The 27,090-nt window shown below is 34.2% G+C and overlaps 1 protein-coding gene across 1 annotated transcript; it reads left to right on the top strand.

The window, feature by feature from the left end:
- The first annotated feature begins 23,981 nt into the window (after positions 1-23,981).
- Positions 23,982-25,823, top strand: LOC145670195 (uncharacterized). Its single transcript, XM_081738573.1, has one exon. It carries the CDS (start codon positions 23,982-23,984, stop codon positions 25,821-25,823), a length of 1,842 nt encoding a protein of 613 aa, XP_081594699.1.
- The last annotated feature ends 1,267 nt before the right edge of the window (positions 25,824-27,090 follow it).

Raw genomic sequence — 27,090 nt, forward strand, 5'->3', positions numbered from 1 at the left:
ATATATGAAAATACTTCATTTATCTGATTGTCTGAGGCAATTCACTCCCTTTGAGTATCTTCCTGTCTCTTACTTGTGTTCATAAACGAACATGTCCAGATAGGGTGAGCGGTGGTAATGAGATTCACGCTCATATTAAAACTGTGTGCTGTATATAGCGTAGATTCAGCTAGTAATAAAATTCATTTTATTCTTTATTACACAAAGAAAGTTACACAACAATACCCAAAAAAATATAACTGTTAAACTGTTAGCAAAACTGACTGGAATTTAGATTATTTACACACGATAATTCACCGCGTGTCGCCAACAATTAGGGTTTAGTCGCTTTGTGTATTGATGTGATAAGGTACCTCTGTAGGGGCAAACAAGTTAACATTTTAGACCCTCATGGAAGAAAAATTGATAAAAAAATTAATAAGATCTTTTGATCTCGTTCCATCGCCAACAACCAGAATTTATCGACTCGATATAGAACGGAAAGCCCCCGTCCACATACAATAAAATATATTCCGTAATAGATTTAGTTTAAAAAGTAAAAGATGTTAATACTACATGGAGCATATTTAAAAAGGCTTTGCAATTATTATCACTACACATAGATTTAAAATTAATCTAGAAGCTCATTTGCAAGCTCTTTCAATTTAAAAATGTTCTCACTATAATTTTAATTTAAAAGATTCGATTTACACACAGTGTAGGACATATTTAACATTGTCCCCTGGGCTACACATCTTTCAAATCTCGTGTGTAACATTAGTTTACCATTAACTAAGCCTCAGATCGGAGGTATTGTTTTAGTGGTTTGGGTACAAAACCTCGCGGCGACAACCTCGCGGACAAAAACCTCGCCTGGCCGAAACCTCGCCTCCCAAAACCTCGCGGCCCAAAATCTCGCCAGGCCGAAACCTCGCCTGGCCAAGACCTCGCCGCCCAAAACCTCGCGGGACAAAATCTCGCCGGGCCAAAACCCCGCCTGGCCAAAACCTCGCGGGCCAAAATCTCGCCGGGCCAAAACCTCGCGCCCCAAAAAATCGCCATACCCAAAATCTCGCCTGACCAAAATGTAAATATTCCAACAGGTGATAAGGATGACGGTATAAAAGACGCTGTTTCAGAAGAAGTATCACGGGTATTTGACCAAGTCCCGCGATACCATTTGAAAATTATATTTCTGTATTAGAGGATTTCAATGTGAAGGTAGGGCGACAGGATGTTTTTAAACTGGTTATAGGGAAAGAAAGTCTGCATAAGGAAAGTAATGACAACTCACGAGGTTAGTTTCGTAAACTTTGGAACATCCAAAAACTTAAAATTTTAACAAAAATCTAATAATATTTATGAAAGTATGAAACAATATATGAGTTTTTATGACGTCCCTTGATTATGTCCTATAGGTTAAAGGAGACGTAGATGACCAGGATGTAGGAAATGATCGAATAAAGAAAGTGGGAGGAAACGGGAATAACCCGAGAAAGCCCACGCACACGATGTCTTGTATATTATTATTATTATTATTATTATTATTATTATTATTATTATTATTATTATTATTATTATTATTATTATTATTATTATTTGTAATGTGGAATTGCATATTAGGAAACGCATTGGTTAAATTTTAAAGAAAAGTTTCATTCGCGGCGAGGTTTTGGCACGGCGAGATTCTGGGCGGCGAGGTTTTGGCCCGGCGAGATCTTGTCCCGCGAGGTTTTGGGCGGCGAGGTTTTGGGCCGGCGAGATTTTGTCCCGCGAGGTTTTGGGCGGCGAGGTTTTGGCCACGCGAGGTTTTAGCCCGGCGAGATTTTGTCCCGCGAGGTTTTGGCCGGCGAGATTTTGGGCGGCGATGTTTCGGCCGCGAGATTTTGTCCGTACACCGTTTTAGTATAAAACACAGTATAGACGATACAAATTGAAAAAACGATTGCAAGACCATTATGAAAAGGATTTATCAACGTTTAAAGATTTGATATCATTTGGCAATATTTTTCGCATAATGCGTATTACGTCTCGTTGCAATCAACTGAAAATCTAGCTACCTGGCTTCATTCCAATCAGTTTTGCTTCCGTTTGAGGGCTATTGTCTTAAGTTGTTAGATCAAATGCATCTAAGCAATGATGAAGCTCTCTTCTCGGATACTGATCAATGCTTCTTGCATATAGGTAACAAATTAATGTCTTTGGCTCCTACAAAATTAGCCATAGGACGTCACTGTGCTACACGATCAAACCATTCGGTCCAATTTGAATGAATGTGAATGAATTTTGACTCATAGGAATGAAAAGGTTAATTAGCCTCCTACAAAATTATGCCTATTATGTCACTACGTTTTGCGATCAAGTGATCATTGTGGAGAAAAAACAATGATGAATTGATTTGGCCCAATTCTGAGCAATTTACTTCCATTGGTGCTAATATGTTAACATTTTTAGCCCTTATTCAAGAATACGCCTATTACGCCACTATGAGTAGTAGTAAAATGTTGTTAATTGTTGGCCATCAAATGATTTGATCAAGTTTCGACTAATTTGGAGTGCAAGATAAAAGATAATTATGCATACCACGCCACAACGTGAGGCAATCGAACACAATGTAACAATCTCACTCAATTCCTTTCAGTATGGCTGTCATGCGAAGCAGGAGTATTAACCTTGAGCCCCTTTCAATCTTATGTGTATTCTGTCAGTACTTGTAGCAACTAATTTGCTATTTCTGGTGATTAAAAGCAATTAAACGAAGATAAATTATATGACCAATTTTTTTTCAATTTTCGTACTTTATCTTCTTCTTCCTCACTCATCTTTCTCTCATCGTATTCTTTCTAGTCTTTCTGATCTTAAAAGTGAGCTCTCACATCACACATTGGTCAGTCATAATTGTAGAGATTTGTATAGGGTAAGTAACTAATTCTATGGTTTATGAGATTCGAAGATTCAATACCACATTCAGAAAAACTTCTCCATTGACGTCTGTCTTTGCGAACTGAATCCTTATTTCCTTATCTCGTTGTAATTCCTTTACAATGCACCTTTAAATTTTGGTGTCCACCATATTCTGTATCTGTTCCCAGTACATCGAGAGCCTAGAATTTGTTGATATCGACTGCACCATTTGTTACTTTATAAAATAAGTAAGGTATAATTTGGCTAGTATTAGTAGCTTAATTAAATTTAACGTAATCTATCCTGAATCTTATTTGCACTATAAATCAAATACATGTATACACTATTATATAACCTGAATTCTTTATTCCTCTTCCATTTAACTGTATCCCTGTTATTATATCTTCAGACAATAATCTCCTTGAATCTTTCTCAATTCATATACTTATAATGTACCTAATCCTTGTCTTTACGACATATATTCATTTATATTCATCAAGTATATTCATAATCTTTTAATACATCTTCTTTATCTTAATCAACATAACAACCACAGACTATAAATCTTACGCTACACAGTATGTATAGTCTACCATGACACTTCCAGCCAACAATAAGTTTGTGCATCTAGTTCCAAAATTTTCTCTCTGGCTAAACATAACTCAGGAAGAATTTTATCTAGACCTATAAATTTGTGTTTCTTTAATTTCTTCGTAGCATTTTCTATATCTGTTCGATTAGGATCTAGAATATAAGGTTGTATTGTACACAGTTCCATTTCTAAAGGATTATATTATTATTATTATTATTATTATTATTATTTATTTATTTATTTATTTATTATTATTATTATTATTATTATTATTATTATTATTATTATTATTATTATTATTATTACAACTCTTAAATTTGCAGGAATTCTTCAAATACCACCAATTGGGTTTGATTAGAAAATTTATAGATGTAAAAAGCACTTTTCCTTGAAATGCTCAATCGATTTCGAAAACTAATTGCCTCTATCGATTATCGATTTGTTTGGCAGTCAGTGTTGAAATAGGAATTTCTAGTAATATTTTACCGCTTTCTCCTGTTCCCAGAGTAATAAGGGGATAAAATATAACATATTGTTGGGATGCTGAATCAATCCAAAATAAATGTTTTTACTATCTGTCTCTACTTTTTTACGTTGATCGGAGCTGTAACCGCAAAAGGTTGATTTGTATGAATATTGCTAATATGAGGGTTAACGAAGGAGAAGAAACATATTTTTGATATGCTTAATCGGTTCCAACTAATTTCTTTTCTTTATCTCTTACCAGTTTTGGTCTACAGAGATCAAAGAAATACTAGTAAATTTCAACATTCATTTTAAATAAAGTGTTATACGTGTAGATGCCCACTTTTCAATAATCGAACTAAACAATCGTTTCTCAATAATTCTTGCTCTTTTCGGTTAAGAGTATCAATATTTACACCAGAAAATACTCGAATATTTATTTCATTTCTGATTTTAGTAGAGCGTTACAATCATAGATGAGTTTTCTTGAAAGACTGTACGGATTGCAAAAATGTGTTGTCCTTTTTAACACCGTGATTGTTATATTCTAATCAACGATGATATCAGATTGCTATCTTCTACGACTTTTGGTTTTACTGCAGTATTACGGGCGTAGATTATATCTTTTCTTCAGACGCTAAATCTATTAAATGAGAAGACTATCGATATAAATTACAGTTCTTGATCTGATACCTGCCGACAGACGTAAGGATGGAAATAGCCGTTCAGTTTTATAAGACACGAATTCATAACATAGTTTGTAACTCTAGTAGATGACAGGATTTACTTAGCTAGCAAAAATTGTTATCGATGTATATACAGCAAGAGATATTTAAAAAAACGCTGTGAAATAGTTCTTTTTTCCTGTTGTTATTTGTGCTTTCCTAACGGTGAGACACGTATTTCTGTAGGCGGATATTTCTATTATATATGCCTGCACTTCACCAGAAGTGGATATGATGTTGGAAAAGCAATACATTGTGTTATTATAATACAATCCAAATTAAGTTAAGCAAAGAAAAGTAAACAAGGCTGTTAGTATAATGATCAACGAAAAGATGGAGAAATAGCGAAATACAAGAACACACACACACATATATATATAGATGTTTTGTGAAACAAACAAATACCAAATATTACAGAAAACTAAGGATACCAAACATTACAGGAGTAAGGTATGTAACAGTGTCAGACTAGAATGATGTAGAATAACATCATTTGGAGCTTATAAATATGCTTTGTCGTAGAGTAACAATAAATATTCAATTAAAAATTCAGAGTTATTTCATATAACCAGAGTAACCAATGATATTTAAAAGAATTAAATAGATATAATATAAAGCAGTGGAATTAATAGTAGGAGTAACGTGTACATCAACCATGCGTACGGAAATGTTTGTTTCATGAGGTCCAAGGTTGGGTGTTCTGTACATTACGTCCATGAACTACTAAAATTACTGTTTTACTACACCCGAGAAATCGATAAGTAATTTTCAAATATCTGTATCTACAATCTCAAAACAATGATAGATCTAAATGGTCCTTCTAAAAAATAAAGAGTACAGATGTAATATAAGTTAAAATCTTCACACCACATCATAAATGTTTCCAGTAAAGGAAGTATAATTTTGTTAAAAATGTATAAATGTCTGATATTTTAAAGCAACTTTTCTTAATAACATAAAAATGTATGCTGTGTGCTAACCAAATCACGTATTAAGACGAAACTGATACCAAAGAACATGAAGTTTTTCATTTTGCCGTAAGGAAGGTAAAACAATTTGATTAGTCAGACTTAATTAAGCTCACCCTTATGAGAATTACAAGATAAAACAAACACTTCCAAACTATCAAATCTTTAGTGACTGAAGAAACTTTGAAACAAGACATTAACTAACAAACCATTTACGATTAAAATTTTCAAACAGAAATATTGTGATAAATAAAACTTTACACAGTTAACGGTCAAATTTTGTCCGGTTTTTAGGTATTCGATTAGCAAACGAAAGATCAATTACACCAATGATCTTAGAGTATAAGTCATGACTACAATTCTCAAGATTTTATGTGTTCAAATCAATAACATTTTATTTATTTTTTATACCATTAATTATGTCCAGGAACCTTTCGGTTGAAAGTCTAACTTTTTTTGGTTGTGTGCCTTTACATTAAAGGCATATTTTTTTGAAAATTGTAGATATCGTATATTTTCGAAGGTATCCTACGTTTTTCACTATACATTAAGTCTATTCAAGAGAATGGACTCTTGTACTTATTCATAAAAATACATTATGCAATAAAGTCTAATCCAAAAAAAGAAAAATAAGTTAGCTATAACACGTTACATGATAGTTCATGCGCCATGTCTATGGAAAATATGCAATGCAGAGATCTGTTTGGTACTCTAATGACACAAACAGACAAAAATGTTATTTCTGTTGAAATATCAGACCAAGGGTTAGCTCTCAGATTATTGTTACCACAACCTACTTAATATCCGAAAGTGTTAGAGCGGTAACATTTTGTGCTTCCACTGACTCTTCATTATACTTGCTCAAGAAAGAATAGTAAAAAATTATAGAATTCTACGAGATTTTTGTGTATTAAACCGGACCTCATAATAGCAGGAAAATGAATAAATATAGACATTTCCTAAGTGACCAGACACAACGTACGTAGTTCTATTAACAAAATAGAAGCAAGCAATCTTAAACTCAAATATATAAATGCTTAATCGATGCTGTGAATTTTTCGTAAACTTTACACTAACGATAGAACGTGTAAAAATACCAGGTTATAAAAAGAAAACATTATTTCTTCTATTAACCTTATTTTAAAATAGTTTGCCTTCTCCTTCAGGAGAACTTAGGTAAAAGTACTTGGAGTATGAAGAAGAACGACTCGATGTTTCTTCTGCTTTTTGTTCACTTGTAATTAGGAAGACCCTGCAATATTCACACATTGATCTGTTTCTCTTAAGGCATGATAAAAATGTATGATTAACGAGAAAAGAAACGGATTCGATACTTCAACGGATTTACACGTTTCCTTGTATCTGCATAATAGAAAAAATAATTTTGTGTATTCATACGTCAGTTCAATCTAATGCGTTTTCTCGCCTAATAATTACATAATGTGACGATGTTGCCCCAACTTACTAAAAAAGATAATTGTTACAATTTTTAAATATCATTTAATGCAACAAATTTTACATATAAAATATCTTCCAGTTTATATAGTTTCTATAGTTTGTTAAATAGTAGCCCCAGACTTGTTAAAACTTAAAATAAAGTATACTAAGTAAAATTGCTACTATAACCACTCTAATTTCAATAGGCACTTAAAGCATCATCCTTAATTTCGTCAAAAAATAGTAATGTCTCTACTAACTACAACAGTTGAAATGCGCTTCACAAACACTCTACAATTACAAATAAAATAATTCAATTGAAATCAAAAGCACGTTTCTTAATTAAGAGCTCATGCCTAAATTTTTCATCTATAAAATCGTTTTGCTAAATTATTAAATTTTTAACAGACGTCAATAATTTTAATAGCGTATGCCAAGAGCTTTCTTTCCTAGTTACTTGTTTATTGTACTTAGCTAATTCCCAAAGTTCAATTTATATTTTCTTTATGATAATCTTCTAGTTAAATATTATTATGAAAAACTTATTTTTTTTAAGAGTGCTCTACATGGATCAAGAATATTGCATTCAATCTTCCGCAGAACCATGAAAGAACATACAAGGGTAGCAAGACAATTAATTTGACAATCTTTGATGATATCATTTAACGATATATCGTATACTTATTAACTTTTGTACTAATCTATATTTTTTTCCCGAACGGCAAAACCAAATGTTAAAAAAAATTAGTTTGAACTCAAATCTCCTGCGTGCAAATAGGGAACGCTAGCTGTTGGAAATCGGAAAGAATTGGTATAAGCAGGTAATTTTGAAAAATGAAATGAAATCTTCCAGTTTTAGGTCCCTCGATTATGCCGGTTAGGCTAAATGAGAAGGTGATGATGAATAATGAATGAAATGGTGGAATAAACAAAGTAGAAGGAAACGGGAGATCCAGAGAAAACCCACTCACACGGAGTTTGTCCACCACAAAGTTCACTTCGCTGGGATCGAACCCGGGACCCCAAGCACCAGAGGTGAAGCAGGTAATTTTAATGTCTTTCGTGTCACTGTCTCTTCATAACCTGATACCATAATGAATATTTTGCTTAATGCACTATGATATTCAATGATTTATACACTTGAAATATTTTAATATAACGAATATATGTTATTAGCTTCGAAAAACTATTCTATTCTTTCCGTAATCTTCTTCACAATTTTATTGAAAGATAATGTTATATTTTCACAATACTATTAACTAACTGTACATATTTTGGTACTTGAGCCTAGTATAATTGTTTTTTAGTACTTTCGTCAGAAATCCTTACTTCTGATGGATGATCCGACACTATACTAACTTGACATAAAGAGTGGGTAAGGGTACAAGAACAACCACTAGCTACAAAACTTGATCATAATCTGTGTGGAGTTCTCTATTCTATAAATAATGGTACTAAAATTATAATATACTATTAAAGTAAATTTTGGAGTTCTCTGGATTTATCTTACTTTTACTGTTATTTGAGTACTCTTTTCAAATTATCGTTGTTCATTTTTTATTCTATTGACACAGTCAAGTTTATAAATATTAAGCTTCGAAAATGCCACCAAAATTTCTTTAAATTATAATAGTTACAACCTAATACTCTTAACAAAGGAATACGATTCTTCACCACAATATGAAGAAGATATCTGCCAAATTATAGCTTAATCATATCTTTGCTCCCATTACCTGAATGTTCTTGTATATGGTTATATTTCGTATTATGATTAGTTTGTACGTGATGCTTGTTTAACACATACATATAAATAGTTACATATAGAAACCACCTTCCCGTACCTATACCATGCGATACATAACAAATGTTGTTTCATGCTTGTACTGAATGCATTGGCTACAACTCGTGTTTTCAGTTCTTTGCATCTTTCGTAACTTTTTGTCAGCGCTAAACTATTTAATTTATGAATAAAATTTTTCATTCTAGCATTAGTTAATAAAATAAAGCGAGAGAACAGCTGGATTGACGCAATCGACTTCCACTGAAATATTAACATTATCATAATTGATCTTAATTTCTAATTTTAAAATCTAAGATCAAACCATTTCCTGTTTTCCTTTTGTAACGACAGAACACCATAGGATGTTCCATCTCGAACTGTTTGATCAACTCTCTAAGATGCCTGGTCATTGGGAAAACCCTACCCTTCTCTAGGAAGTCTGGCTTTTGAAAGGCATCTTTCCTACATGCTCTCACAAGAGAACATTTTTTTTTTCACAATTCGATTTCTGAAAATGCTTGCTGTCATCGGATACAAAACCCAAAGAAACCGAGAAAAACAGGTTTCTAGCGGCAGACCGTAAACAGGGCAAGAAGGAAAGGGGTATAATGTTCGAATACAGGACGCAGAAAGTACATATAAAGATCATGTAATTTTGAAGTCGCCATATTGGAGTTATCGCAAATAAAGAAACGGGAAGGAAATCATTTGACATATTGATTTAGACTAGCTTGTTCCCAAGAATTCAACTATGAAGTTAGTTTTCACCAATCCATAAGTCCTTTGCTTGGCTCTCCAAAAATCTGTACTTTGCTACACTGAGAATAGTTCATATCTGAAACTCAATTGCTTAGTTTTCTAGAATGAATCCTGCACTTATTCAACTTTGGAGGAAGAATTGAGAAATATGTACTGCACTGAAATAAGCACAATGCCCCCATTGTCCGTTGGATACATAGTCTATTTTGTAAACCTCAATTTTACAATTTTATATAAAAGAGAGATACGATTTGAAGTGAACATAATTTTAGGTAAAGTATGAAGGAATTTTTTATGAACATTTTCGATCTTTCACATTCTTTTCATCTATGCATTAGTAACGTCATGGCAGAATCCACAATGGAACGGAACCTCCAATGAAGACTTCAGAATTCAAATAAAAAACATGTTTCAGTTTCCATGAAAGTGAGGATCAACAAGTAGGTGTTGAGTTGCCTCCCCAGCAAACCATTAACAAACTCGTTGAAATGTAATGCAAAATAATAACACACGGAGCTACAAAAGATATAGGCACACTACCATCAAAGATGATACTGCGAAGAGAGTGAAACATGTTAAAACAAGATGTACAAGATGTTAAGCTATTGTGTGCATCGAATGCTTTGGTAACTCCCACAAAGAACATTCTAATTCCCAGTACGGTATATGTAGGGTGATGCTTGTTCAATGAAAAAGTTACAAAATAAAGTAAGAGAACATGAATAAATGTTTTATTTTTGTAACATATTGATTTATTTTCTGTTCTTTACATCTGTAGCGCGGTTGGTTCACGGAGCCTAGAGGTAAAGGTGTAAGTCTTGGGCTCCATGGGCTACATATGATTCACGCACTTTCTGGTAAAGGAATGTAATAATAATTATTTTCTCTACCTTTTACCGTCATTGGGGCAGTAGACAACAATTTGTACAATATTTACTAGTTGCCTCCACGATCATATTACAAATATTTGTGGGCGTCCTAGATGCAAGTCGAAATTCAACTTCGGCAATCAATGTATTCCCTTTTTTCTTCTTATTCGTCATTCGTAGTCTTGTATGTATTCGCAGTAGAACGCTTTGTATAATGTGGATTTTGATATTACTTCATTACAACACAAATTCATAGATTTAGAAATTGGTTTGAGATTTACAAATTTAAATTTCAAAAATAAAACGAGAAAGAAATATATCAGGTATGAACACAGATATGGAAATACTACTATAGTCCTACCTTGAATTCAAGAATGGACAGATGGTAACTCAGCGAAATAACAATCACTTCTGGTACGAAGATTACCTGGTCTGTTCCTAGGTTATTGTCGTTTCTGATGATACACAATGTATCATTAATTTTACGAGAAATCCTCTCTTTTCCTCTTGCATTTTCATTCTACCACTTACTTTCATATTCGTTCATTTTCAATAATATTCAGCCTAATTTAGGATACTAGCCCTTACCGTCAGTAAAATGAATTGCACAATTTATCAATTATAATTAAATAAATAGATGTATAGATGCTCCTTTAAAACGTATTTTTTTTGTTTAAAAATATTTTATTGCTGTTTATATTACAAAAAGTATGTATTAGTTTTATTGTTAAACCTGTTCATTGTCATAATCTTTATCAAATTTTAAACCATTGCGACAGTCTTCAAACATTGCAGTTTCACATGCGAACGTTTCTTGAAAATAATTATAGATGACATCCAAATTACTGTTGCACAGAAGAAAGGCTACAAGTTAAACGTACAACGTTAGTTCAGATAACTTGGTAAAATTCGAAGGGATACCTTGCTTAATACGAATTATTGAAATAAGGTCAAGTTACTTACGACCGTAGCTCGAAATTATATTATTTATAAAACGTTCAATGGAGAATAAATCTCTTACAAACAAGATGTAACAAATTTATATTATTTATGAGCAAATGAACAAACCTTTAAATAAAGAAATGTAGATCTACAAAGAATAAAACTTAAGTTCTCAAACTTACAAACTACAACTCTAAAAATATAGCTACGCGAGGAAACTAATATTGAATTTATTTTTACTAATATATGTCTGTTACCAACGAAGGATATTTAGTATTGTACACACGGGTTCGATTCCGGCTGCAGTTCACGTGATTCGGATTATACGTTTATTAGTAGGTAAATGTCTTATATAGCCTCCCTGCTAAAAGGGGATCTAAACTGATCCAATCCAAATTCAATGAACAGAGAATAGAATATTGATTGGGTAAATTACTGACAAAGATTATTTGTAATAAACTAAAATGATTGTGTCTACTGAAGTGAAAACAACGTTAGTGACTACTCATTATCGACTTGACAATGGTATGGGCCGCAATGACTCAGTGGTACAGAGTCCACCCCTGGTGCGTGGGGTCCCTGGCTCGATTGCAGTTCGCGCCAAGTTAACTCTGTGGTGGACTAACATCGTGTGCGTAAGTTTTCTCGAGGTTTTCGCGTTTCCTCCCATTTTATTCATTAAACCATTTCATTCATTTCTCATCATCACCATCTCCTTTAGCTTAGCCAGCAGTTGCATCGGACATAAAACGGAGAGATTTTATTAAATTTCGTTTGACAACAGCAGAATCTCGGATGTCTTTAACCCACAAATCCCCAGTGTATCACAGGTGTCACATTGATTTCCCGTTGACCTTATAAAGTTAGTTTCAAACGTTTTACAAAAGTACCCATTGCACTTTATAAGCCATACATAAACTTTTGTAGCAAGCTTTGTTTCGTTCCTTTCCTTCAGACTTTAGCAATTTTATTCAACTTTTCTTGTCAGTAGCTGCATGTGGCTCATGGAGTTCTCGAGCGCCTTTCAGCTTCCGGACACATCTTATTTATTCCTACAATAAGTAAGTATTTAACTCCCTAATGTTTTTTCCCTGTATCTAAAAGGGCCAATAATTACTCTGGTAAAATAGTAATTGTTCATGTATAAAATTAACGTTGTAAATTACGTCTGTTCCTCGCTGAGTAACAGGTTTCACATTGGGTTTCCAATTTATTCAAAAACATTCTTTTTGGAAATTTCTGTTATCTAAGACCCTCACTTAGTGAACCATGAAGGTTTTCTTCAAAAATTTTTACTGGAACAATGTTTGGGTTTTTGTGGGTTAATTAAAGAGAGTTTCTCTGGGATAAGTTCAATAATTCGTATTACTTTTTCGTAATATTCGTCCAAATGTTTCATCTAAGTATATCAATCCACGATCACCCAAAATTTCAATGCCACACTTTGTGCTTTAACCTGGCATTGTGGCCACTTAGATAAACATGCTTTCCAATCAGAAAAGAAATAAATCATGAAACGAGACTACCGGGTGCCAAATGAAAAACATTTCATGACCAATTATAACGCAGAAAATCATTAACTTGGAAACAAACGAGATAATTAATTCATCGACCTAGTTATAGACACAATTGCGTACGATGAACTAGTATTTATGAAATTATAATAACTTACGTAAAAAAGAAAATTAATGTTGGACAACAGAAAATTATGTGCTTTTTTCTCATTACACTAATTATCCAGCCTACTAAAATTCATTTAGTATTAATGGCTCTTAATATTAATGTTGTGTGACATTCGAATATACAGATAAAATCAGTCAAAAATATATATAGTACTTACCTCAGTATTATGAAAAATTTAGATGCGCAGGGTGCGTTTAAGCCCAGGGTTTCTCGAAATGTCCTTCACGAGAGTTTAGGACAATACTGTAGGAGCGAAACTTTTTCATACGAGTTTAAAGGATAAGGTAAGGGTAGTTTAGTGAATTATTTTTACTTTCCCAATCCCACTACGATTTCTAATTATGGAGTACTTTCTCACATGCTACGTCGAAATCATAATGTATTACGTCTGCCCTGTTACTACGAGTTATGCCCTAATTACTGTCTCAACCTGAATCTCGGGCTCCGAAGACGGGTTCTATTAAGTAAAGCTTTGGCAAAAATTCTCTGAATCTTCTGTTAATAAAAAGTGTGTATTCATTTTTCTGCTGATTCGTAAACTACATTTTTAATGTTTTGTAAATAGAATATTCAAATCAACAGTTTTAAACGATGTAAGCAGCAACTAGAATCACCAACGTTCCGCTAAAGCACAAAAGCGCGAAGTCAATCAGTTTCTCGAAACCAATTTACATATTTCGAACATAATATGATTCGACGTTGGATACTAACTGATACATAACAATATGTATGTCCTCTACATTCCATTTATCTGTAATTGGTCGGCAGCCGGGAAAGCTACGTAGCATAAATCAGTTGTTCCTTATCCATTGTCAAGCTGTGTATTTATGAGTTTTTTTTTAAATTCACCAGTTCTATTATCGAACTGCTTTGTGTATTAACAACATTATTTTACAATAATATCTTCGACCTTCCGCCGTTTCCCTTAGTCTTGAAACATACGCGTAAATTGTTTAAATTAGTCCATGTGAACATTTACAGAACAACGGAGGTGTTTGTAAGACATGACTTAACATTTATACCAACAAAAAACAGATATGGTAACACAGTAATGATAACAAACTAGTTACAATGTTCAGGCTAGAAACGTCCCTGGCTACAAGTAGTCATGGTGATTGGAAATACGAATCTTGTCACCTAAACATTTAAATCCAAAATAAAATTACGTAGGCCCATGTATGAAATTGCATATTTATGACGCGTATTTTTGAGAACCGGAGCCTAGGTAAGAAGAAAAACTTTCGAACATTACTATTGTGTATGATGCTCTTTCGGTAGGCTAGTCATCTGAATGGCTCTATTCACTACAGCTTACTTCAGCTCCAAAGCATTTCCTTTGTATAGTGCTTTGCATAGCATATAGTAAAGTGGTAAATACTACGATTCTTACAGAGTTAAGATACGAATAGTTGTAGGAATTGTGTAGGGACTACTAATTTTTAATATGCGAAGTAAATTGTATAAACGATGTAAGAATGTAGGAGGATAGGGATCTTTTAAAGGCATTAATAGACTTTTTTGTGCAGAAAGTGCTTATTTGTAGTCATAATATAATTGCATGGAGAATATTGAAAAGTATTCAAATTAAAGAGAACTATAATATGGTCACCTACATATTATCAATCTTCGCGTGATTTAATTTGAACTAATATAGTACCTAGACTCTTAGGGCCTTTTGCAGAGTCGTGTTGACGTCTGATTAACACCATACTACGGGGTTTACTAACGGATGATTATCAAAATTGTATTCAGAGTCTCTGATTAGGACGTGGTATTGGACGAAGTTAACCACATCTGACTAATTAATCTAGAGCAGAGACTAATCTTTCACCCAGGGTTTAGCGTGCGACACAACATTTCGTATTTCGTAATTCATGTATTTTCATTTTTACAGACTACACGTGCGCTCATCTACTTTTCCGTAGTTGCCACATTTATTTTATTCACTGATGCATTAGGGTTCTATAAATTAATGATACTCAAAACATTATAGTTGTACTCAAAGTAGACTCTGAATACCAAGAAGTGCACCTTCCTTAGTAAACATTTAATATGCTTACTAACTAATCTGTGACTAAACTTCGATTAACGAATTCTCTCTGAATACCGCCCTTAACATATACGTTACTTTTATATATAGTAAGCGATTTATATCTTTTATCTTACTATTTCAATAAATTTATTTGTAGTTTACACTGAGAACCTTCAATATGAAAGGATTCCCTGAAGTTTTCCATACGGCTCAGAGCGATATAGCCATGTTTATGACGTGAAGTCAAAACCCTTATTTCTGCTGCCGTGACGAAAGCTGCTCATATTGTCTGAAGCTTTGTATCTGCATAGCGGACAAATCTTTTTCTGAGATTTTTGGTATATGATATATTGATGTCTAGTTCTACGCGATGATGTATTTAAATCACAACGTTTGGTCAGAGAGGAAGTGTTCATTAATGTTCAAGCGTGATAATGGAGAAACCAAAAGAGACAGAAAAACGAAACTTTGCACTGGACAAACAACGATATCTGCCCGTGCATGACTAACATCACCTGACGAACAATGTCTCCAACCTAAGACAAAGTTATGTTTCTTAAATAGAATGACATAAAATGTATATCATCATTGGATGCAATAATGAAGATAAAGGCGCAAGAAATGGTGAACGCAGATCAATGTTGCAAACTTTTCGAGAAATAAAGTTAAAAATGTGTTAAATGCAAATGCCGTTTGCACACACAGCGTTGCCATCTTTTACAAATCATACTTGTCAGCTTTAATAAGATACCGAATATCTCAGTATGTGACTGTTCATCATGCTTTACCGCCTTGCACTATACATTTTAAACCATAGTGCACTAGTGACATTTTCCTAGTTATTGAATCTTTCCCAAACTCATTTTTTCTTTTGTTAATTGCAACAGTGTTCAACGTACTCTTTTAGGCTTGAAGTCACAGGAAACTGTTATTGTCAATATTTAATTTAAGGTGTAGAAAGCGTTTCTCACTTCCTATATGAGCCAACGATGTTTGCATTTAACGCATGTTTCACGTTATTTCTCGAAACGTCTACAACACTAATCTCGTTTGTCTCTATTTTCATTGTTGCTGCCAATGATTATGTCCATTTAGGTCATGTTATGTACAAAAACATAACTTTGTCTGATGTAGGCAATACTGTTAATCTGGTGATGTTCGTCAATACACAGGCAGATGTCCTCTTTTCTCTTGTGCCAAGTTTAGTTTTCTTGGCTCTTTTGGTTTTGTTCCTTATCACGGTTGGGCATTCTAAATTATATTATAATGTGGAAATGTCATTTCATGATTTTGTCGTCAAGTCAACGGATAACGTTGTCTCAGAGAGCAACTACTTCACTAATGCGTGTTTACGGTCACATAGAATTCATTTCTCGGGTGTGCGTATCGTAGCACGAATTTACATTATATAAAAGACACCCTAATAGACTTTAAGAAAATATCACAAACTGAAAACAGAGTAATTCAAGTGGTATATTGTTTGTAAGTTCAAGACGTTCTTAATAATTACATTTACAAATATTGAGAAATTGTCACGCACTAGACAAGTCTCAATACTTTTTGTGATTAATAGTGCATACATCGACCGAAAAGTTCTTCCTCGGAGAATTTACTATGTACTGAGACAAACTAGAAGAATCAAACATGTATATTTCTTATTCTTTCGAACTCTAACAGTGTCCTTCTCTCTTGAAAGATGCACTATCACATTTTATTCGTTGAAATATTGCAATTGGTTATTAATTGTTTTTCCTCATTCAACTTTAAAAAAAAATACCATAGTAATTCTCCAGTTTTCTTGGGTTACTCTTGTGCCACCCAAGGATTTACGTCTAAACATAATGGATATTTCCTTTAACTCGACTATGATCACTTTGTTATCCAGTTGTGGTTTTCTTTGCATTTTTTCAACAAATTTTTGATTGGTCAAAGCGTTAAAAGACAGCATTTCTACGCACAGTTATGTCTATACTTTCTGTTTTACCGTGGTGTCAGGAATCACCTCCTAAACATTGTTGATGTTATTGTCAAACATTTTAGTTATGAAAAATCAAGATATACAGAGGGTGGAGCATTTATGATTATACACTCTTGTACCTTTCAAACTAATAGGTATATAATCCTAAATTTTCGTAATATACAAATATTGGCAGACGTACATTTTTCCATACCCTGTGATACTATCAGGTTAATAATGTTGCCAGCCCAACATCAAGTTATATTTTCTTTAAACAACAATAACTCAGATTATTTATCAATTACATATTTCAAATATACATGTGAAGTGAAAACTTACAATAATACGTTTGTTATACCGTACTGAAAACTAAGGAAGCTAGAGAATCACAAAAGTCAAATTTGGTGGGATCTACAACTTTGAAAACACAAGTGAGAAGAACGGGATAATGCATACCTAAAATACCTTAGGTGCTTCTAATATTACGGTTATCATATGACGTATTTCTACTAAGTGAAAACAAAATTTTAAAAATTGAAAATTTTTTATTTTTCAAAGGAATTTCTTTCAAAGATGCTTTTAAGTAAGTTTTGCATCCAATTACGTAGACGGTTTCCAATAGAACATGAAGATTAAACTACAGTTTGTAGTACTTTCATATATCAAACTATTCCGAGAATTCGAAAAAATGGAGAAAAAGTATTTCGTAGGATGGTGTATTTATTTGAAGTTTTGAAAGCAAATAATTTTGCGAATATAACAACATTACAATATTTATTTGTAGGTCAGAATTGCAACATGTTCTTACAATTACATAATTTCAATCGGTGTTGCAAATTTTAAAATGTTTGATATATCTCCAGATCCTTATGAGAAATCAAATTTTTGTACATCTTTTATGATCTTTACGTTAAGATCATCTATCATCTATGCAATATGGTGAGGAACTAATCGAAGTAGTTTTTCTAAATAAAGTTTTCTCATAATAAATTTTCAATATTTGTAACTTGGTTCTTATTCATTCGAACTCCACCATCTATCTCACAGTATTAGACCGTAAACTGATTTGAGTCACATTTACATTATAACAGTGGCAGAAAGCATAAACATTTGGGAATATTTGATAATGTAGCGATCTTAGTTTTTAACATTAAACTAAAATATATCATTTGCAAGTTCTCGTTTATCAAGTATATTTCAAATACGTAATAACGTAATGCAGTTAAAATTGAAAGCAAATATGAAATTGATAAAGTTCTTCTCAGCCAATCAGCCAAGTGAAAACTGGTGGATAGGCCTACGTTTCGAGAACTGTCATCGTTCTTATCATCAGGGCAATTATGTAGAGATAAGAAACAGAAACAGAAAATTTATAATTAAGGAAATCCTGCGTCCTGACAGAGAGTAAGGCATCAACCATCTGACTACATGCCTCTCTTCACATGCAATTAGTAAACTAAAGTATCTGTCCGGTGGGAGTGTATGTCGCAGCTTCTATCTTTAACGGAGACATTTACATGCGGATTTAAATGTGTAGATATAGAAGGAAAGAAGGGTAAAATAGATGATAGGAAAGCGCGAGACAAGGTTTATTATGTTTTGAGAGAAGGACAAAAAAACCTGAAAACCAGGAAAAAAACATATATCGGTCATGCTGCATGCATAAATATTTACATGGCAAAACCACATAAGAAGGGTGGTGAAAATCCATGTAAACATGTCTGTAGTATTAAATCAATAACTTATCTGTTTAAATGCAAACCTATCTTACATCTGTTAAGTGTTTGTAGAAATCTGTGTTGTCTGTAATGCGGAGTGTTTTGTTAGTGGGACATCTGTTATTTTGTTAACATGCAAAACATATCCGTATCGTAGTCCATGTCTGTGCTGTTGTTGTCATCGGGTTGCAGGCTGCAGCTTACTTCGTCTTCTTCTATCTTTTCCTTCTGCTGCTACTACTGCGTAACTTTTGAGGAGGCTGGATTTCCTTATTCCTATTGGTGGCCTTGTGTTCTGAAACATCAGTGCTAGTAGGTTTTAGTTGTTCTTTTATTTTCTCAGCATAGTGGGCCTAGTGATATGGAGCTTGCCAGGTGTTGTTGTCAGTGCATTTATAGTTTTCGAGAAGACTTCCTTCGTTGCAATTTGTATGGCATCTAGTATCCTATGTCGTTCGTTTTGCGGTGTTGTTAATGTTAGGACTGTTGTTACCCACATAATGATGTCGTTGGTTGCCAAGTCTATTGCTGATTTAATTGTTTCTTCAGTTGGAATGTGATGTTGAGGTTCGCTGGACGATGACGGTTTCTGCATGTTCTGGTCCTGAAAATGGCCAGTTGCGATAGCCGTCTCTTCTATTGAGAAATTGGTAAATTTGATTTGTTTATGTGTCTTCGGTTTTTTGGGAAAGCTGCTACTTCCAGTTCTATGGTTGGCTTCTTTGCAAGTAGCACAGAAGTTCTTGTTAATAGGTTTTCTACAGTCCTCTGTGTGAGATTCTCCACAACGGAAACATACTTGCTGTGCTGTACAATGATTGCGGCGATGCCCATACTGGTAGCAGTTCCAGCAGGACATCGCTCTTGGCTGTAGTCTGAAGTTTTCCACCTTATAGCGTCCATTTTGGGCTGTTAGTCCATGTGTTGTTAGTTTGTCTACGTAAGCTACACTGTTTGAGAATATTCTCAGCATAGGTGCTCGGCCAGTTTTCGTTTGGACACGAATAAGGTTGGTGAATTTAATATTCTGCTCCGTGAGTGCTGTTCTGATTGGTTCAATGTTGCTTGTGATGGGAATCCCTTTGATCACGCAAGTATATGTTGTTTCTCGTTGTGGCTTCTTTTCTGACTCCTGGGTAGTAGCATTGGATTTTATTCTATTTTTCTTCTTCACTAATTGGAAATCGCCCTCCTCCGTCTGGTTATATTGCACTTCTTTTTGAGCTTCTTCATGTTGGGAAGAGTTGTCTTGGTGTTTGTTGTTTTCTTCTTGTGCTGATTTCTTCTCTGGTGTGGTTTCTCTGTGGTCCTCATAAGAGCCGTATTCCCCTAGTGTGTGTGGCTTCGTCACTTGACTTGGTTGGTTTTTCACCTGCATAAGAGCAGGAGTGTGGCCCTCATAAGAGCCGGAGTGTGGCTTTTTCACCTGTGTTGGTGCTTGTTTCTCTGCCTGTGTGTTGTCTTCTTGTTGAGGATCTGGAGATTTTGCAGGTTCGTGTTGCTTATCATCGTGTCCTTCCAGGATAACTGACACGGAGCCGAAAGTTGTAGCTGGATCCGCGTTTTTGAACATCTTCAGGAATATGCTCCGCGACACTTCTGTTCTGAAATACACACTATAGTTATGTTCACATAAGCACTTCACTTCAAACTCGTATCTGTGAAGTTTTCTTGCTACGGCTCTGACTACGTCGCGTTCAGAAAAAGTTGGGTACACGTCCTGGATGATCACTGGGGCAACTTGCAAGAAAAGGTTCCATGTAGGCCTCATACTCTGGTTTTACCACTTCTGTATTTGTCTTCTCTTTGGTGTCTTCTTTCGTGGTCTTGGCATGTCTCTGGAAAGGGCCGCACTTCCTGGTTAGTGGTCAATGAGAAGGGAAAGGTTTCTCTAAGTTTTGTGTTTTTGCCTCTATAATGCAAAGAGATTGTATTGTGTTCACGTCAGCCGACTGTCGCCAAAGGCTGTACAACCTATATGGCCAGAGCGAAGCTTGACTCACGATAGGGGGTCCAGGCGAGGCAAAACAATGCTTATTTCTCCAGGAAGCGGTATGTGTACTGTGTATGTAATTTTCAGTTCTTTACTTACACACTAGCTCTTTCTTAAGATGCTCACAGAATTATCTGAAAAGACTATTCTGTGGCTATTACTCTTCTCTACTCACAACAGTTTTTCTCTCCCTGCTGTGTCTGGCTGTGATTCCAGTCAGTGACAGTTTCGTTAACACCGCAAGGTTTCCACAGTCATGTCGACGATTCCTCTGTTCAGCTGCAACATGTAGAGATCAGCGGATGTAAGTAATATATACTCTGGACTGGTGAAAATTCTGGTTCCTGATTGGTACATCCCATCTGAAGACTGGAGCTGTGGTTGGCTAGCTATGTTCCGTGGTCATGGTACTGAATCCGCTGAGGTTTTCTGGATGCTTGTGTGTCGTTTTCTTTGCTGTGGTACTGATGACCGGGTTCCACAGGGGGCTGAGTTAAAATCCAGTGTCTTTATTAACGTTGTTCGGTTCATGAACTATGGCAAGAGATTCGGTTATTATACTGGTCCAGCAATTGGTGCTCTTGGTAATGATGGATGTGTTCTTAAATAAAACTTTATGTCCTTCAGTTAAACCGTGTTCAGCTAAACCTGATTTTTCTGCATGGAATAATCTAATGTAATTTTCATGTTCTCTGCAACGTTGTGAAATGGTGCGTCCAGTTTGTCCTATATAAGCCGTTCCGCATTCACAGGGTATACAATACACGCCTGGTGTCTTTAAGCCCAAGTCATCTTTGATCGGGCGAAGTAAGTTTCTGATTTTTGGTGGCGGCTTGTGTATGGTCTTGATGTTGTGTTTTTTCAGAATCCGGGAGATCCTTCCAGAAAGTTGAACAGTGTATGGTAAAACTGCTATACTCAATGGTTCTTCAGTTTCTTCTTTGGATTTCCTCTGTTCAGAAAAGATCTTTTTCAGGGCCAAACTGATATCACGCTTTTTGTAATTATTCTGGAGTAGCGTCTTTTTGAGATGATCCAGTTCATGAGGGAGGGATTCTTCGTCTGAGATGTCTTTCGCTCTATGTGCTAGTGTGCTGATGACGGTGTTTCGCTGTGACTTATGATGAAAACTGTTGCCACTGAGATAGAGGTCAGTGTGAGTAGGTTTTCTGTAGACGCTATGGCGGAGACTACCATCGGGCTTCCGGCGGATGAGGATGTCCAGGAATGGCAAGCATCCGTCCTTTTCAATATCCATTGTGAACTTGATGTTACTATGTTGTTTATTAAGAAATTGTAGGAACAAATGCAGTGTCTTCTCCCCGTGAGGCTAGATGACAAACGTATCATCTCTGAATCTATGAAAACATAACGGCTTGAAAGGTGTCAGTTCTAATGCCTTTTGTTCAAAGAATTCCATAAAGAAATTCGCAACTGCTGGTGAAAGTGGTGATCCCATGGCGACTCCATCCGTCTGTTCATAGTACTGTCCATCATATAGAAAGTATGTTGAAGTTAGGGTGATTCTGAATAATTCCACAATTTCCTACTTAGTAAACACTTCACACCGGAAATTGTGAATCCAAGATATGACAAAAGGTACTGACAATAAATGTACTGCTCACAATGGTATATTTGTGGGAAATTTCTAGAGGAATTTTTCATTTATATTCTTTCCATAATATTATGACAACAATTTTCGGACTCGTAATTGCAACAAGTCATCGAGAAAAGTTATTTAAGAAGTGCTGCAAACTTTGCCTATATTTATCGTATCTCGATAACGGTTTCAACATATTCTTTATAAGCATTATTTATAAGGATTATTCGTAGCATAGTTTAAGCAGCGAATACAGATACTCAAAACATCTAGAGGACATTTGAAACTGCAATCTAAGAAATATCTGTACACAATATATATTGTACTATGTGCAAAAATAATCACATTTGATGTGTACTATGTGCCAATGATTTTTAGAGGTAAAGTATCTAAACATTATTTGATTATTAGGTATTTCATTTACGTACAACACTTTACACATTAAAGTGCTACAAACTGCCAAAGTGGCTGAAAAATCGAAACTCATAAAGTACATGTAACAATGCACCGATTTCCGTGCAAAATCTGGTGAATACTGTTCTAGAGAAGAGAGAAGGAGAAAAAGGAACGAACAAATGGTCTAGAAACTCTATCTTAGGTACCATCTCGGGACTCAATTGGGATGAATAGAAAAAACAAGGGAAAACCCACTGTCCTGAAAATGCATTTGCATTTCTTCGACCGGGTGGAATCGAACTCAAAATTGAATGCACCAAAGGCCAGATCATAACTCAGTTTGCTATGCTTAACCATTTATTATTATACGAAAGGCAAACTTTTGTACAGAGGCAATTCTGAATTTCCTTTATACTATCTTAAATAAATCATATTTACTAAGGTTCTCTTTTAAAAAATTGCTCAGTTCCTTAATATCCATTCGTACGAAGCAGTAGGGCGTTCATATTAAAGCGTTGGTTTATCTGATTGTAGTGTGGGATTTTAGCTTGAATTCAAATTTAGGGTCCTTTTCAGCAGAGAGTTTCTTTGAAACGTGGACCAACAAGTTAACGGATGGACGTGGAACCTAAACCACACAAGCTTCCATACGTAACCGTAACAATTGGCTTTAGAGTTTAGGAAACATGTCTTTTCTCTTTCTCTGTCTCTCTCCTGTTGTAAAAAGACTACAAATGTACTCAAACGTAAATGACTATTATTTTAATATTTTCATTATATTTAATTCAAAACTGAAAATTTGCCACTTAAACAACTTGTATTTATTACGTGTACCTTGAATTCAAGAATTCGAAAATTTTGAGACCTGATATTAATAATGGACTGTGGCAATACGCTTACTTATACTATTAGAAACGAAGTTCACCTAAAAATATTCCTGATATACAAAACCACGAATACTATCTGGGTAGACGTCATACGTATCTGTAAAGATCTTAAATTCAGTGTTTGTTATTATTAATATTATTATAAGAATATTAAAAGCACATTGATTATCACTGATTAATATTGATTTAAAATTAGCAAGTTCAAAACAATAAAATAAAGCCTAAATAAGTAACGTTCCTTCTATCTATTTACAGATTGAGACTCTTTCTTGCGATGAGGATTAGAATTTTCTCAATGGTTTTCCAAGTAATTGTCACCACAAGCGTATGCACGAATGAGATTCTCAAACAACAAAACATGCACATTGAACGAGACAAAGATCTCACTCATTGTGTTTTGGCAATTATAAACGAAAAAGACTACCGTCCAAATACTTTAGTTGTGCTTCAAGAGAAAAATTTCAATTTTGGAGATGTTTTGCTAAGAAACTATGGACAATCGGTAATAACACTACAAAGTAGTGTTCAACCAAACTATCTCGTTACCGAATTTGCAGGGTTAAGAAATATAAGGGACGCTGTATATTTCATTATTCTATTCAAAGATGTTAACATATTTGATAACATGATTAATAATTCAAGAGTTTTATCTTTCTGGAATCCACGAGCAAAACTCATTGCTGTTTCAACATCACAGACTTTGACCTCACCAGACATTCGTAAACTGTTCAAAGAAACTTTCGTGAAAAGCGTATTTAATATCATATTAGTCGTTTTTGGTCAAGACGTTCATTCTCTAAACATATACACGTATTTCCCTTTTGTCGATAGTTGTGATTCACAAGTTAAAGAGATTCTCTTGGAGACGTATCAAATTAATAAACTTAATCGCAATAGAGATTTCTTCCCGTCGAAAGCAAGAAACTTACACCAATGTCCTTTACAAATCGCATCTTTAAACTCTCCACCTGATTATATATCCGAAAGAGATTCTGAAGATAAATTTACCTTAGGAGGAAAAACTGGGAAGTTAATTGAAGTTTTATCACAAAAATGGAATTTCACGATACGTTTAAATGAGTATGAAGAAAGCAAAGAAATACAGGTAAGGGAAGAATTATTATCTGGATTATACGAGGTAGATATGACAATTTACAACTGCAGACCAGACAGATGCTTGAGTGAGGAATGTTTGCATTTAAGTGACACAGTTGATGCCATTTTCACTGTTCCTGTCCAAGGTATCTACCCTCAGTGGATGAATGTATATTTCCCATTTAAGCCTAGTCTTTGGATATCTATATTTTGTGCTTACATAATTAGCTCTATGACTACAAACATTGTGCAAAGAAAGATCTTACGAAGAATGATGCCGCTGCATTTAACATTACTTAATAATCTGTCAATTCTGTTAGGAATATCAACCAAACCACCTACAAATATTACAATCATAAGGATTTTGTTCTTATTGTGGGTTTTCCCAGCATTTGTGGTCATCAACGGTTATAGTGCAAAGTTGTTTGGTTTTATGACTATTCCCAAGAAATATCCTCCCATTAATACTTTGCAAGAGATGTTGGAATCTGGAATTATGGTTGGGAGTTTAAATATACTTAGACCATACTTTAATTCTCCATCTCCTGTACTGAAAGCAATATATGACAATTATGTTCCAGTATCTACGGTCATTGAGGGATTCGAGAAAATAATCAAAACAAAGAACTATGCATACTTTTCTAGTAAAGACATTTCTGAATACTTGATGTACAACCAATCCTTTACTGATTTGGATCGACGTCCCTTGTTGCATATAGTCGCAGAAAAGGTCTTTGTTTTTCCTGCCTGTATTTATTTTAAAAGAGGGTCACAATTTGTAGAGGTGTTTAGTCACATTATCAATAGATGTTATTTTACTGGTCTAACTGAAAAATGGTACAATGATGTACTGTTTTCTCTTTCTCTCCACGGACATAAAAGACTAGAAGAAGGCAATCGGAAACCTTTTGGGATTGATGATATATTTGGCGCATTCTTGTTACTATTTTTTGGATTACTAATGAGTTTGATTATATTTATAATTGAATCTTTGTACAAGGGTGGAAAAAGGTATCGAATTAAGAAATTGCTTAGACCATAAGCCGGATAATGGGAGAATATGCAATTAATTCAATAATAGTTTCTTTTAACGTTTTTTCATTGCCACGTCTTTCTCCCGAAACTGAATATACGGTGTTTCTCTCATTTGTTTGTATAACATTAATATGTATTTATTTTCTTAACTTTCTATTACATCTTTACAGCAAACCAGTTTATATGTTCCAGTCGAATGTAACTCTTCCGTTTATTTGAAAACATTATAGTATGTTTCTTGCTTTCGATATGATCATGTTAATGATTGTAACACTATGTGAGTCACACGAATACTGCGAGTTATTGATATGAGACTCAGAATGACATACAAAACAAGCAATTTTATATTTTATGAGAATTTTGGAAACTTCATAGCTTGACACTGTGTCACTTTGCCAGTAATCTCAATGCGATACGAAGAGAATCGCGGAAAGAAAAATGAGTTTTTCAATCATATGTATTTTATTAAATTTTTAAAATACGTATATCATAACATATCACGGCAGAAGTGTAGTAATTCACATTGAAAGATCCGAGATATCTTCCACCCTGTCAATATGTATGAATATGAAGTATGTGACAATATTAAATAGACGTTTACTTAACTTTGTTTAAGATAGGAAGAAACCAAATAGTTTCTTCACAATATCAAAATGAAACAACATTTTAATTACTTTGTAGAGCTTATTACTATATTTATCTAAGCTTTTATTGTTGTTTTTGGATTAATATAGTATATTTGAATTTGGATTGATTTCGATTAATATGCTTTATAATACGTGAATTTCTAGTTTGTACTAATTTTTGGCAAATATGTTGCAGTTTGAAATTCCTGAGTATTGTGATTCCTTAATAAATTTGTTTGCTTTAAAAGACTATTAATTATTGTGCTCAGGATTAAATTCTTCTGAAAATAATTATGTACAGACGAAACAAACATGGATTGTTTTCTGCAAAATGGAGTAAATGTTAACAAGCTGGTTGTGCCAAGACTGAAGAAAAGAACAGCATATTAATATTGCTTAGGATTTTTTTCAGATCACAATGAATCCTTATTTCGTCAGTCAAATGTCTAACTTTATTTCACCGAACAATAAGGATATTAATTAAATGATTTACAAAGAGAAAGACAAGTATCAAATTGCACATACGCAGAGAAAGAGATACCAATGATTTTAATTCGGTGAGTGTATAAGACAGAGAGAAAGACGGATGATTCAGCGGAGTGGGATAGAGGTTTTATTTATTTATTTAATTATTTATGACTTCTTTTA

Source organism: Thermobia domestica, chromosome 14 (genome assembly GCF_964235325.1).
Source record: "Thermobia domestica chromosome 14, izTheDome1.hap1.1, whole genome shotgun sequence".
NCBI classification, from domain to species: Eukaryota; Metazoa; Arthropoda; class Insecta; order Zygentoma; family Lepismatidae; genus Thermobia; species Thermobia domestica.

What these genes read in the sequence shown, in the direction of transcription:
- LOC145670195 (XM_081738573.1), top strand. Translation starts at nt 23,982, where the DNA reads ATGGTTTTCCAAGTAATTGTCACCACAAGCGTATGCACGAATGAGATT.